The sequence below is a fragment of the Haematobia irritans genome, chromosome 4 (assembly GCF_050003625.1).
Source record: "Haematobia irritans isolate KBUSLIRL chromosome 4, ASM5000362v1, whole genome shotgun sequence".
Classification (NCBI taxonomy): domain Eukaryota; kingdom Metazoa; phylum Arthropoda; class Insecta; order Diptera; family Muscidae; genus Haematobia; species Haematobia irritans.
This window is the reverse complement of record NC_134400.1, coordinates 184,270,895-184,285,623: the sequence shown is the minus strand read 5'-3', so window position 1 is coordinate 184,285,623 and position 14,729 is coordinate 184,270,895. Positions and strand designations below refer to the sequence as shown.

Genomic DNA, 14,729 nt, shown 5'->3' with positions numbered 1-14,729 from the left:
CTAGTACATCAAAATTTGAAATTTGAGCAACATTGGTTAATAAATAAGAGTACTATGGCCAAATTTAGGAAAATCGAGCGATGCATATATATGGAAGCTATATCTAAATCTGAACCAATTTGCATAATATTTTGCGGGTTTGATTAATACCACAAAAGGTTACCTTGTGCAAGATTTGAGTAAGATCAGTTAAGAAATGAGGCCTGTATGCTCAAACATAAGGTTATTAGGGGCGAATTTTTCTAAATCGGGTGATACGTATATGGGAGCTATATCTACATCTGAACCGATTTCGATGAAATTTTGCACATATAGTAAGTACTATAGAGGACTGGATCTAGCCAACTTTTAGTAAGATCGTTTGATAAATAAGGGTTTTATGGCCAAATTTAGAAAAATCGGGCGATACATATATATGAGAGCTATATCTAAATCTGAACCGATTTGGATGAAATTTTGCAGACTTGAAGGGCGATGGAAAAGATTAGCTTTTGCCAAATTTGGTGACGATCCGTGTGAAAAAAGCGCAACGTGACCCCATTTGTCAAAATCGGGCGATACATATATATGGGAGCTATATCTAAATTTGATCCGATTTCTTTCAAATTCAATAGCGTTCGTCCTTGTGCCCAAAAAACTCCCTGTACCAAATTTCATCAAAATAGGTTAATAATTGCGACCGGAATCCTGTGAACAACAAATACATGGACAGACGGACGGACTAGATCGACTCAGGAGGTGATTCTGAGTCGATCGGTATATATTTTATGGGGTCTAAAATCAATATTTCTGGTAGGCACATTTTTTGGCCGATCAAACTTATTATACCCTGACCACTATGTGGTTTAGGGTATAAAAAGTAGAAGAGAATAGACTTATTTCAATGGAAGACTTCAAGCCAAAATTACTATGTCCTACTCGATGGTGCAGTAAACGTGACGATCTGTACACGCTCATGCTTGTATTAGCCTTCCACAAATTTCTGCAGAAACTGACTGACACTACTTAAGAGTGAATTTTATAAATTCACTTTTTGACTTATTCTGGACCAAAACACATACTTGTGCCAAATTTGAAGTCGATTGGACTAAAACTGGGACCTAGACTTTGATTACAAAAATGTGTTTATTGACAGACGGACATGGCTATATCGACTCAGGAGCCCACCCTGAGCATTTTTGCCAAAGACACCCTGTGTCAAACATATGCACTAACTTATAATACCCTGTTCCACAGTGTGGCGCAGGGTATAAAAATTGCGGATGCGTCCTTTTTGAACACCTGTTTCTATATCAAGGAGTTGCCAGATCGAAACAAAATTTAACATGTGTTCATAACAGAGATGGAAGTTTCCAAAACACTTAACTTTTTTCTGTTTATACCGCGCTGTTTGTGCTAGGCTAAGAAGTTTCCGAACTGCCCTCGTACGTAAATATATGTCGCAAAAGTCACAGTTTGCAAAATGACAACTCTGGGTCTGAGACCAATGTTTCGGAATGACGAGGCTAGTAGAACCCGTCCCACCTATCCTATGATGGAATATGTAAAAATAATATTGGACAATCAAAAAGGAATCATAAAGTTTTCTATATTTTTTCAAAATACCCTAAAATTTTTGTACGAATATAAATGATTTTCCAAAATGATGTAAAAAAACTTTAATAATACACTTCTAAAATTCAACAAAAAAATACAGTGGAAACCTCTCAAGCGTGGACACTCTGGAAACCGCACGCAGAGAAGGGATATGATCACCCCAACCATGTTCGAAGAGCAAAATGTTACTTTTTCACGGAAAAATGTAGCAGGTTTGTCGAAACCATGTTCTTTTCTCGGAAATTATGTATCTGATTTCGTAAAGCATGTTATGTTTGACGAGAAAAGAATATGTTTGCGACAAAAATGCTACATGGTCGATGTGAAAAAGTAACATGGTGCTCTTGAAGCATGTTTGAGGTGATCATATTCCTTCTCTGGGTGCGGACACCACCCAAACATGGACAGTTGTCCAAAGTGGACACCTCTCAAAGGTGGACAAAATCTGGGCGACCGTGGGTGTACACCTTTCAGAGGTTTCATAGTGTAATAACACCAATAACGAAAAATTGTAATCAGATCCCAGCAAAAAATGGAGCACTATTTCAGCAGGATTGTAAGGGAGAGAGTACCAACTGCTTACAAAACAATCGAATCAGCGCTGATTTCTGTGGGCGATGTCCCGATTTAAAGCAGCTTCTACATAGCGCTGATATAATTACTCATTTCAATAGCAATATTGCTCAGAAGTGATATATAATCTTGAGTTTCCTATTTTATAGCATTGTTGGTATGAAGGAAAACAGCACTAGCTTTCATGCATCTATACTGCATGAATTGGTTGCAATAACGTAAACGAATGATCATAAACTAGTTTGATTACTCGTTTACGTTATTGCCACCGATTCATGGAGTGTAGATGCACTGCCTACTTTATTGTATACCAAAAAGCACAACTAAACTCTTACTGCTGAAATATTTTTTGCTGGGATATAATCTGGAGTATAGAATTGTTGGCGTGAAGGAAAACAGCACTACCTTTCATGCATCTATACTGCTTGAAATGGTTGCAATAACGTAAACGAATGATCATAAACTAGTTTGATTACTCGTTTACGTTATTTCCACCGATTCATGGAGTGTAGATGCACTGCCTACTTTATTGTATACCAAAAAGCGCAACTAAAACTATTTTTTGCTGGGATGATACCTTGAAAATGCCTTGTTAAATTAACCTTGTCTACCTGCCTACGAATATAAAAAAATTTATACACATATTCGAATTTTATTTCAACAATTTGCTTTAACCGCTTTAAATTTCAAACATTATTTTGAACATTTTTTTAAATTGTTTCTAAAAATTATTATCTATAATTTATTTTAACATCTTTAATAAACGGATCGAAAATGTTACATTTCCTACCAAGACTTCAACTTATGACAACAATTAATCGAAATTATAGTGCCAAATTATATTCCAGTGTGAAGAAATCATTGCCGGCAAAAACTATCGGTAAAAAGAAATCGAACGGAAAATTTGTTAATAGCACAAAAATGCAAATACCAAAGAAGAAATCATTTACTGGCAATGGAGCTTCGAAGGGAAAACGCAATGTAACTGGTGGCATTTCCAAAAAATCTTCTCATAAGATAATTGATTGTAAATCGTCCTCTATTGTCGATAAATGTGATGCATTCGATACTCCCAAAGGTAATAGTAAACCCTTTCGCTTACTATCTTATTGTCTATTGCCATTCATTATGGGGTTTTCGGGTTATGTGTTGACCCAGCATGAAGAGGGAGATGAGAAGGTACATTACTTTGTACCATATGAATATATGTACAAACGTTTGAAACGGTTTGCCTGGGGCGATGGACGTAAAACTTTTTTCCATGGCCCCAATAATATCATACCTGAGGAAGAGCAGTATGAAAAACGACCAAATAAATGGGAGAAGGAGGAAGCCATGAGGAAAATTTTGAGGGACCAACATGTCAAAGAAGAACTCCATAAACGACAGTCGAGAAACAACTATGAAGGGAAATAACTGATGAATATTTTACGGTCGCAGCCGTTAGTTGGTTTATCTAAAAAATTTTTAACTTCAAAATTCTCGTAGATTCAAAATTTTACATAATTTCGAAGAAAAATTTTATTGTATATTATAAATATTTATAAAAATATATTAAATGTATATGTTCTATAAAAATATGTTAAATTTAATCAGCATTTTTTGACATCATTTTGGACTTGGCATTGCAATTCTGGTTTCTTTTGCAAATCAACTGGAGGACACTCAATAAGATTGACATTATTCTTTGGAGTATTTGCCACAAGTCCTTCAATATTTTCTCTTCTTTGGCTGTGATTACTGCGAGCACTAGCCCTTTCGTCCATACTAGTTGCCGATCTGGTTTTCGATGATATCTTTAAATCATTAAACTCCAAGAGGGGATTAGATGATCCAGTAGAAAATTGCTGAAATGAACACAAATTATATTAAATGTAACTATTACAGGTAGAGAAATCTATAATACCCCTGGTATATCCCATATAATAATACAACCATCGGAACAACCAGTTACAATGAATTTTCCGCAGGGGCTAAAAGCAACAGATAATACTGCAGCTGCATGTTCATTACCTTGTGCCACAACTGTACCACGGTTATAGTCCCAGAGCTACGGAAGAGAAAGAGAAAGTTTAAATGCTATTGGGTTAATGTATATATCCATTGTGCAGCTTAAGTTTATCTTATGTATGTAAATCACAGTTGCCACAGTTGGTGGGATTCTACCAAAAAAGGTAAATTTTTTACTGTTTGGTAGATTTCTTGATGTCTTGGTAGATTTTGCAAAATATTCAAAATTTTTTAAATAAACCTATAGAAATAAAATTTTGATAACATTTTCTATTGAAATCAAATTTTGACAAAATTTTCAAGATTTTGAGATAATACAGAATGTCTGTAGTCTGATGTTAAATTTCAATGAAATCTTTTATGAAAAAAGTGTTGACCAAATATTCGATGAAAATAAAATTTCTATCAACTATTTATTCTATGCAATTAAAATGTATTCAATTAAAATAAAATTATAGCCTAATGTAGAAAATAAAAATTTAATTTCTATAAAAATGTTTCGGTGAAATTTTCTCTTACAATAAAATTTTATAATAATTTTATAATATAATTATTATTATTTGTTTTTTTTTTTATTTTGAAAATATTGGTATTTAGGAATACATTTACTTTTCGAAAAAAGAGAAAGTTCATATCGGCCGAACTTAATCCATACTGCAATGTAAAATTGAAACCAAGTAGGATTCAAATATTTTTAAAATATCTATTCCTATGATGCTTTTATTTGATTTTATTTATTTTATAAACAACATGATATTTATACCCTTCACCACTACTGTGGTACAGGGTATAATAAGTTTGTGCATTTGTATGTAACGCCAAGAAGGAGTAATCATAGACCAACCTTTTAGTATACGGATCGGCTTAGAATTAAATTCTGAGTCGATTTAGCGATGTCCGTCTGTCTGTCTGTCCGTCTGTCTGTCCGTCTGTCTGTCCGTCTGTCTGTCCGTCTGTCTGTCTGTCTGTCTGTCTGTCTGTTGATGTATTTTTGTGTGCAAAGTACAGCTCGCAGTTTTAGTCCGATTGTCCTAAAATTTGGTATAGGGCCCTGTTTCTGCTCAAAGAAGATCCCTATTGATTTTGGAAAAAATCGGTTCAGATTTAGATATAGCTGCCATATATATTTTTCACCGATCTGGTCACAATTGGCGTGTATATCAACCGATCTTCCTCAAATTCCGTACATCCGAATATTTTATGAGTCTCGAAAAACTTGCAAAATAACAGCAAAATCGGTTCAGATTTAGATATAGCTCCCATATATAGCTTTCGCCCGATTTACACTCATTTGCCCACAGAGGCCAATTTTTTGCTCCGATTTAGTTGAAATTTTGCATAGGGAGTAGAATTAGCATTGTAACTATGCGTGCCAAATTTGCTTGAAATCGGTTCAGATTTGGATATATCTCCCATATAAAGCTTTCGCCCGATTTACACTCATATGACCACAGAGGCCAATTTTTAACTCCGATTTAGTTGAAATTTTGCACAGGGAGTAGAATTAGCATTGTAGCTATGCGTGCCAAATTTGGTTGAAATCGGTTCAGATTTAGATATAGCTCCCATATATATGTTTTTCTGATTTCGACAAAAATGGTCAAAATACGAACATTTTCCTTGTAAAATCGCCACTGCTTAGTCGAAAAGTTGTAAAAATGACTATAATTTTCCTAAACTTCTAATACATATATATATCGAGCGATAAATCATAAATAAACTTTTTCGAAGTTTCCTTAAAATTGCTTCAGATTTAAACGTTTCCCATATTTTTTTACTAACATTGTGTTCCACCCTAGTGCATTAGCCGACTTAAATTTTGAGTCTATAAATTTTGTAGAAGTCTATCAAATTCTGTCCAGATCGAGTGATACGTAAATGTATGTATTTGGGACAAACCTTTATATATAGCCCCCAACACATTTGACGGATGTGATATGGTATCGAAAATTTAGATCTACAGAGTGGTGCAGGGTATAATATAGTCGGCCCCGCCCGACTTTAGACTTTCCTTACTTGTTTTTTTATAAAAAAAAAAACAATTAAGTAAAGTAGAAAGTCGGGCGGGGCCGACTATATCATACCCTAAACCACCCCCTACTGTATTAGTAAACATAAGCATTTGTGGGGTATCATTGGTATAGGTTTTGGAGAACATAAATGGGGGGTACATGTTTATGGGTGTCTTGTCACAATCTGAGCAGAAATGTCTAATATTAGGAGCTATAGTTTATTTTGCACCAAAAGAGTTAGTATGCCACTAATATTGAGTCCATTATTAAAAAAGAGGTTGTGGGTAATAAATCCAAATTGCTGCAAATAGGGCAATAGATTTATGTAAGAGCTACATGTAAGTCTAAATACGATCAGCTAGTACATCAAAATTTTAAATTTGAATAACATATGTTAGGTTAATAAATAAGAGTATTATGGACAAATATGACAAAATCGAGCGATGTATATATATGGGACCTATATCTAAATCTGAACCAATTTCGATGAAATTTTGCATGTACAGTTAGTGCTATAGAAGATTACATTTAGCCAACCTTGGTTACGATCGGTTGATAAATAAGTGTTTTACGCCAAATTTGGCAAAATCGGGCGATAATTATATATATGGGAGCTATATCTAAATTTGAACCGATTTCGATGAAATTTTGCATGTACAGTTAGTGCTATAGAAGATTACATTTAGCCAACCTTGATTACGATCGGTTGATAAATAAGGGTTTTACGGCCAAATTTGGCAAAATCGGGCGATACATATATATGGGAGCTATATCTAAATCTGAACCGATTTCGATGAAATTTCGCACATACAGTTAGAGCTATAGAAGATTACATTTAACCAACTTTGAGTACGATCGGTTGATAAATAAGGATTTTACGACCAAATTTGACCAAATCGGGCGATACATATATATGGGAGCCATATCTAAATCTGAACCTATTTCGATTATTTTTGGCACATATTGTCAGTACCATAAAAGATTAGAGTAAGCCAAGTTTGAGTAAGATCGCTTGCTAAATAAGGTTTTTATGGCCAAATTTGGGAAAATCGGGCGATACATATATATCGGAGCTATTTTTATAAAAAAAATGCTATCATTTCAGCGGGCAGAAAAGAATTCAAAGAAGGAAACAGGGCAATCGCAGCACTCTCGTTTGCCCGTAATTTGCCTCTATGCGTGGCGCTATTTTCACAACAGAATTCGAAGCCTTTTCGCACTTCTGCCTGTTGTTTTTAGAAAAGAACCTAAAAAGTACATTTTCCGGGCAAAATGCAAAAAAAGTGCGCATTTTTTACAAGAAAAGAAAACGCCATAACTTTGCCTGCTATTTTGTTTACCCGATTTCCTTAAAACAAATTTAGGCATAACAGCAAACGAAATGTTTGCTGATCGTATTTAAAAGCTTTCAAGAAAATTAGAGATTTGGAATACACAAAAACTATTTTTGGTTTTTTTAAAAATGCTTTTGGGAACGATTTTAAATCCTAAAAATTTTAGGAATTGTTGTTCGCTTGGCCAAGAATTTTAAAAATAATATCATACACCGACTACCTTTTTTTCTTCAGAATACATAATTTAAAAGATTTTGGCGATATTCTAAAAATAATAATAATAAAAAAAAACTAAAAATAAAATTTAAACCAAATTTTCTATAAAATGTCAGTGAAATTTTTTTAAGTAAAATGTTACCAAAAATGTTTATATATTTTTTTTTACTTTCATAATAACCTTTCCACGAAATTTTCTTGAAATTAAAAAATTTTTTGATATGCTTTGTCTGGGCTTTTAAGATCATTTTTAAACGCGAATAAAACAAGTATTGAATTATTCCATAATTTTATTATTTTATTGGATACCTTACCTTTACCAATTGATCACTTCCAACAGAAACGAAATAATCACCAGTTCCATTGATATCAATATGATTTACCGATGACTTGTTGGAAGCTTGAAGATCACGTATTAAACTTCCATTGTAGGCAGCCCAATAGCAAATGCGGCCATCAGTTCCACATGTAAGAATTTGAACACCAGTTGGAAAATACTTGGCTGTCATGAATTGAGTATTTGCGGTTATACAATTTTTACGTGTTAAACGACTAAAATAAAATTTTTAACTGTAAGTTTCATCATTAATAGAGCAATCATACATACTTAACATCCCATACAACACAGGATCCATCACAACTGGCTGAAATTACTTCTGTATCGGTTTTATTGAAATCCAATGATGTTATAGGACCTGAATGATCTTTCAATACACCAAGCAAACTTTGCCTATATGGTTCGATTTTCCATACTCTAACCTGACCCTCAATGCCACCAGTGACAATAATACGACCACTGGAGGAGACAGCAAGAGCACTACAACCTACAATGGGAAATGGACACGTGAAAAAGAGTTTTCAAAATTTTCAACTTTCCAAAAATGTTCCCAAAGCTGTTTAGGTGTAATTTCTTACCCTTATTATGAGCATTCGGTATTGCATATATCAACCTCCCGCTAATGGGTGTAAAAGCTCTGATTACTCCATCATTCCATACCGAAACCAAACTACTACCATCTTTGGTAAATTCCAAATCAGCACATTGAAAATTATAGACCATTATACGTAACAATTCCTGCATTCGTTTCGTTGACCATATACGAATAGTTTCATAACCAGCCGTGGCAAAAACAGACGAAAGATTTCTGAAAACTCGATAAATTGCATTTTATGCACACCATATTCATGCTTACTGCACTTACTTGGGAAAAATTATATTATTGACAGCGTCCTTGTGTGATGTTTTCAGCAACTTCAAAGTAAATAATTTTATATTCAATAAATAAATTTCATTCGCTTCGGTAGATATGTAATATTCAATGGGTGTTATCTGGACCAATGATGTTATAGGACCATTGACTTTAGTTTTCTTCAGCTGTAAAAGAAAATGCATTTAAAAATTTATTTTCGTCACTTCAGTCCAAAAGTCGCCTCTGTTACATATACCCCCAAACATATTCAGCTTCAAGGATATATATTTTCAGAATTTTTTCAAACAAAGAATTGTTTTCACTGTGCAAACATATTATGTTTCACCCTAAGCATATCTTGTTTTAAAGCCCCAAATAGTTAATTCCAGTTTCTAAACATTTATTTGCTTGTGTGGGAATACAAATAAAAACATATATACGTATGTTTCAAATTTATGAATATTACACCTCGAACATTTATTTATATACAAACAAGTAAGGAAAGCCCTGCACCACTTTATAGATCCACATTTCCCATAGCATATCAAATTCGTCCAATGTGTTGGGTGCTACATATACAAGTTTTTGTTTCCATATACATATATATTCAAATCTGACTCGATCTGGACACAAATTGTTAGACTTCTTCAAAATCTAAAGGCTTAAAATTTTGCGGCTTTTGGGGCAATATTAGTAGATATCGGGCGAATGATATATATTGGAGCTATATCTAAAAACTGAACCGATTTCTTCTAAAATCAATAGGGTTCTATTCTAATTTTATTGGACTAAAACTTTGATTACAAAAAAGTGTTCACAGACAGACGGACATGACTAGATCGACTCAGGCGCCGGCCCTGAGCAATATTTTCAAAGACACCATATGTCTATCTCGTCTCCTTCTGGGTGTTGGAAACATATGCACTAACTTATAATACCCTGATGCACAGTGTGGCGCAAGGTATAAAAATATGTAGGTTAGGGTAGGTTAGATATAGTGGCAGTCCGATATTTCGGCTCACTTAGACTAAAGGGTGATACGGTCAAAATTTGGTCAATATAAACTTGACGTATTTCTTTCAATTTTGCATTTAAAAAACCTGAACACCCCTCATTTTGAAGGTGTGTGTGTGTAAAATGTTGCTCCTATTTTGATTTTGGAATTCTCTCTTCAGTTGTCAAAATGCCGTCCAAGCAAGAAGGGCAGCGTATCAAAATTTTGCTCGCGCATCGCGAAAATCCGAGCTACTCGCACGCAAAGCTGGCAAAATCGCTAAAAGTTGCCAAATCAACCGTTACAAATGTAATTAAAGTGTTTAGGGAACGTTTGTCGACAGCCAGGAAGTCTGGATCGGGGGGAAATCGAAAACCGGAAGCCGCTGAGACGACAAAGAGAGTTGCCGGTAGTTTCAAGCGAAACTCTCCGAGATGCCGCAAATAAGCTGGGTGTATCGTCTACAACCGTGCATCGAGCCAAAAAACGAGCAGGACTATCGACTTACAAGAAGGTAGTGACTCTCCGAGATGCCGCAAATAAGCTGGGTGTATCGTCTACAACCGTGCATCGAGCCAAAAAACGAGCAGGACTATCGACTTACAAGAAGGTAGTGACTCCAAATCGCGATGATAAACAAAATACGACGGCCAAAGCGCGATCCCGGAGGCTGTACACGACGATGCTGACGAAGTTTGACTGCGTGGTAATGGACGACGAAACCTACGTCAAAGCCGACTACAAGCAGCTTCCGGGACAGGAGTTTTATACGGCAAAAAGAAAGGGGAAAGGTAGCAGATATTTTCAAGCACATAAAACTGTCAAAGTTCGCAAAGAAATATCTGGTTTGGCAAGCCATCTGTACCTGTGGCTTGAAAAGCAGCATTTTCATTTCCGGGACTGTCAACCAAGAAATTTACGTGAAAGAGTGTTTGAATAAACGTCTGCTGCCTTTCCTGAAGAAACACATTTGTTCCGTACTGTTTTGGCCGGATTTGGCATCTTGCCATTACGGTAAAAAGGCCATGGAGTGGTACGCCGCCAACAACGTGCAGGTGGTTCCCAAGGACAAGAACCTTCCCAACACGCCAGAGCTCCGCCCAATTGAGAAATACTAGGCTATTGTCAAGCGGAACCTAAAGAAGACCAAAAAACTGCTAAGGACGAGCAGCAGTTCAAGGCAAACTGGCTTTCTGCGGCGAAGAAGGTGGACAAGGTGGCTGTACAAAATCTGATGGCAGGTGTCAAGCGTGAGGCCCGGCAATTCGGATTTGGAGAAGCGAAAGCCTAACTGAATATTTTTCCTGAATTTTATACTAATTGAACTTGAAAAAGAAATTTAATTTGATTTTTTAAATAAACGATTTCACTGATTTACACGGGTTTTCCCTTGACCAAATTTTGACCGTATCACCCTTTATTCAGTCCATTGTGATACCACAGTGATGAACTTCTCCCTTATCACTGAGTGCTGCCCGAATCTATGTTAAGCTCAATGACAAGGGACATCCTTTTTATAGCCGAGTCCGAACGGCGTTCCACATTGCATTGAAACGACTTAGTGATGCTTTGAAACCCTTAGAAATGTCACCAGCATTACTGAGGTGGGATAATCCACCGCTGAAAAACTTTTTGGTGTTTGGTCGAAACTGGGTTTGAACCCGCGACCCTGTGTATGCAAAGCGGGCATGCTAACCATTGCACCACGGTGGCACCCAATAGTGGGTATAAGACATCATCAAATTTTTATCTTATATCGACCATATGTTTTTTTTTTTTTGATGTGTGTGTACTTACAGTTTTCAACATGGGCCATGTGGGACTAGGATAATTTTTAAATGCCACTTCTTTGATATCTTTACGTTCTTCGACGAGTTCAATTGTTCCATCGCCAGCACCCATTAATAGCAAACCATCATCAACTATGTAGACAACTCGTAGACCATTCACATAACGATTACAATCCTTGCCATAGGGTTTACGTGGATTATGCGTACCATAGGCTCCAACCATTGAAGAAAATTGTCCGGATTTGGTAACATTTACGGGATCACAACAATTTAAGACAATCTTAACTACATCTCCGCTATAGGTTCCCAAATATACATACTCATCGCGACGATCTATGGTGATGCTGGAATAACGCCTCTGATGTTTTCCCACATAAACATCTTGAACGTTGACATTTTTTGTTTCTCGCTGGATACTCCATATGCGTAGATGACCTAAGAAAAAAATTTACAAAAAATGCTTATAATCAAGAAAAAATATTTTTGTCTTCAATCACAACAATAATTGTAATCCAATTAATTTTTAATTGACATTTCTTCAATCATAAAAAGTATAAATCACCCTCAGTATACAACTTAAAGTAAATACACAAAAATTGTTCCATAACGGTCTATATTTTGATATAGCCCCCATAGACCGATTCCCAGATTTGAGTTCTTGTGCCTCCTGAAGGCTTAGTTTTCACACGATCCGGTACATGATATCGGTAAATACACAAAAACTCTCCATATGGGTCCATATTTAGATATAATAACTATATAGCGTTTTGAATGCTTATATTTGCCCTGTGGTTGAATTCGTACATATTAATTCCTAGCTATGAAAGCCTAAAAATATGGTCAATATTGTTTTCTCGTTAAACATAAGATGCTTTTCCAATAATATGGTTGCGGTAAACATGTTACATGTTCCCCGTGAAAAATTAACATTATGCTCTTGAAACATGTTTGGCAGTCTGACAGTTGCGAAAATGAGGAATAAACGAAGAAAATAAGGGGAATTACAAATTCTCTCTGAGATTCCTTTTTTACAATTTTCCTATTATATCCACAATTTGAACATTTTTGATACACCAGTTAAATTATAATCAAATTAAATATTCAAAAGTTTATATTTGCATAAAAGATGCACCAGAACCGCGAAAATACAAAATTTAATTTTGAGAAATTTTTCTCTTTACAAAAAACACAAAACCAAATGTCAGAAAATTCATTTGGACTTCTTCAACATTTTTTGGCCGGAGAGCTTTTTGTCAAAAAAAAGTCGCTAGTCGATTTTTGACTTTTGTATCCCCACTAGTAGCCATTAAACGGAAGTCCATCTGCAGGATAAGTCGAAATTTCTAATAATGGGATAATGGAAGTAACTGAGATATAATATTCCCAAAAATCTCTACACTTAGTGTTGGTCAACCCTAAAATGACCAGCGACTGCTGCAAATCTTGGGACGCGATTACTGAATAGTTCAACCTTCATAATGAATAGTCTAACTGAGCCTGATAAAAAATCGGGCTGCCACTTTACCCTAACCTAACATTCACCGTGTATCATGGGTACCTTTCACTTTAGGAGCTAGGTGAGTTCAACTGTAAAAACTGTACATTTCCAAATAATATTGAAAAAGATTTATTTATTTAATATGGTATCACAGTGGCCTATTAGTCGAATCTGCCATGAAGTACCATACTCTCATTACATTTGTATTTATTTGCTCAATGTACTTACGATCTCCTGCCGTTATAAAGAATGATGGATTATTGTGTAGACCCCGAACAACAGTTGCGTTGCCATTTATGGATCGTGCTGCCACAGATCTACAAATTGGAGAACTGCAATAAATGTTATATCATTTCAATTCCATACAACTAAAATTCACATTGTATAACATACCGCGCCTCGATATCATAGACAATAACTGATCCATCGTCACGGCCACCTACAGATACCAAAAACTTATCGTGAGCTGTAAAGCAAATAGATTGCACCCGAACCTATAATATATCAGAGTTACATATATACTCCTTCTATTTAACAAGATATCATACCTTATGTAAATTATGCCTTGCCAATTCCTTGCGTTGCTCGAAATCCCAAAGTATAACATAACCTGGAAATCCCATATGATTTATTTGGCCGGAAGCCATATACCTTCCACTAAAATTTTTGTTTTAGTAATTTTGATCAATAATACAAATTTTCACTAACCTTCGGCTCAAATCCAAACAGGAAACATTATTTGTATGTCCACCCAAAAATTCTTGTTTACTTGTCTGAGTATCATCAATGGCAACTTTAGTTCCCAAAGGATATATAATGTGTCTTCTATTAGGATGCAAATGTAAGCCAAATTCTATTTTGCCATTAATACCAAATATTGCACGCGGCTCTAATCGTTTGTTGTCAACTTTGACATTTTCACTTGAAGACATTTTTGTTATTTATTTTTTTTTTATTAATTAATTGTATTTTTATTGTAAAAACGTAAATTTCTATTTTTCATAAGTTATTTTTTGTTTTACTCGATTGTTTATTTTCAATTCAAAGCGTAACTAATAGTAACCGACATTTTTAAAATACATTTCTGTGTTTTTGTTACTGTTTCTGTAGTCAACGGTAACACCAATGTTGCCAACCATCTCAGTAATAGCCAATAGGATGTTTAGATACGTATGATTTGTTGGAAGAATATTTGTCCAATATTGCAAAGCATGTTTTGCCAGTCGACGCCGCCAACAATTAACCCTCTAATGCCACAATTTTTTTGCCAACTGATTAAATATTCAATGTTATCGACACAAAAGCAAGAAAACTAAATAAAAAAATTTATACGGTAAAATTCAGTATAAGCTGCAAAGCATCTTGAACAGTTTTAACTAAGTTTTTTTTTTTTTAATTTACCCATTTTTGTGGTTTTAAGGTGTGTTTTTCTAAAAGCTTCCTGATTTAATGAAGCCCGCCTACAGGTGAGTATTAAGTTCGAGTTTAGCCGCTACAGTGAAAACTAAATCAGTAA

The 14,729-nt window shown here is 35.1% G+C and overlaps 1 protein-coding gene across 2 annotated transcripts; it reads right to left on the bottom strand.

Annotated features, from left to right (window-relative positions):
• Window positions 1-3,654: 3,654 nt before the first annotated feature.
• On the bottom strand, window positions 3,655-14,284 carry LOC142234092 (cilia- and flagella-associated protein 52). 2 transcript variants are annotated; one of them, XM_075305169.1, is made up of 11 exons: window positions 13,922-14,284; window positions 13,762-13,870; window positions 13,607-13,707; window positions 13,442-13,545; window positions 11,723-12,150; window positions 8,944-9,116; window positions 8,657-8,886; window positions 8,349-8,565; window positions 8,056-8,293; window positions 4,076-4,219; window positions 3,655-4,016 (listed from the first exon to the last, which is right to left on the bottom strand). In XM_075305169.1, the coding sequence occupies exons 1-11, from the start codon at window positions 14,143-14,145 to the stop codon at window positions 3,762-3,764; spliced, it is 2,223 nt and encodes a 740-aa protein (XP_075161284.1). In that variant the 5' UTR covers window positions 14,146-14,284; the 3' UTR covers window positions 3,655-3,761. The 2 variants fall into 2 exon arrangements, with proteins under 2 accessions (XP_075161284.1, XP_075161286.1); XM_075305171.1 differs by having other exon boundaries at window positions 13,442-13,530.
• Between the last annotated feature and the right edge of the window lie 445 nt (window positions 14,285-14,729).

What these genes read in the sequence shown, in the direction of transcription:
- LOC142234092 (XM_075305169.1), bottom strand. Translation starts at nt 14,145, where the DNA reads ATGTCTTCAAGTGAAAATGTCAAAGTTGACAACAAACGATTAGAGCCG. An exon ending in CTTTATAACGGCAGGAGATC is followed by an intron (nt 12,151 to 13,441) that starts GTAAGTACATTG and finishes TTTTTTTCTTAG; the next exon opens with GTCATCTACGCATATGGAGT. An exon ending in TGTGTTGTATGGGATGTTAA is followed by an intron (nt 8,294 to 8,348) that starts GTATGTATGATT and finishes ATTTTATTTTAG; the next exon opens with TCGTTTAACACGTAAAAATT.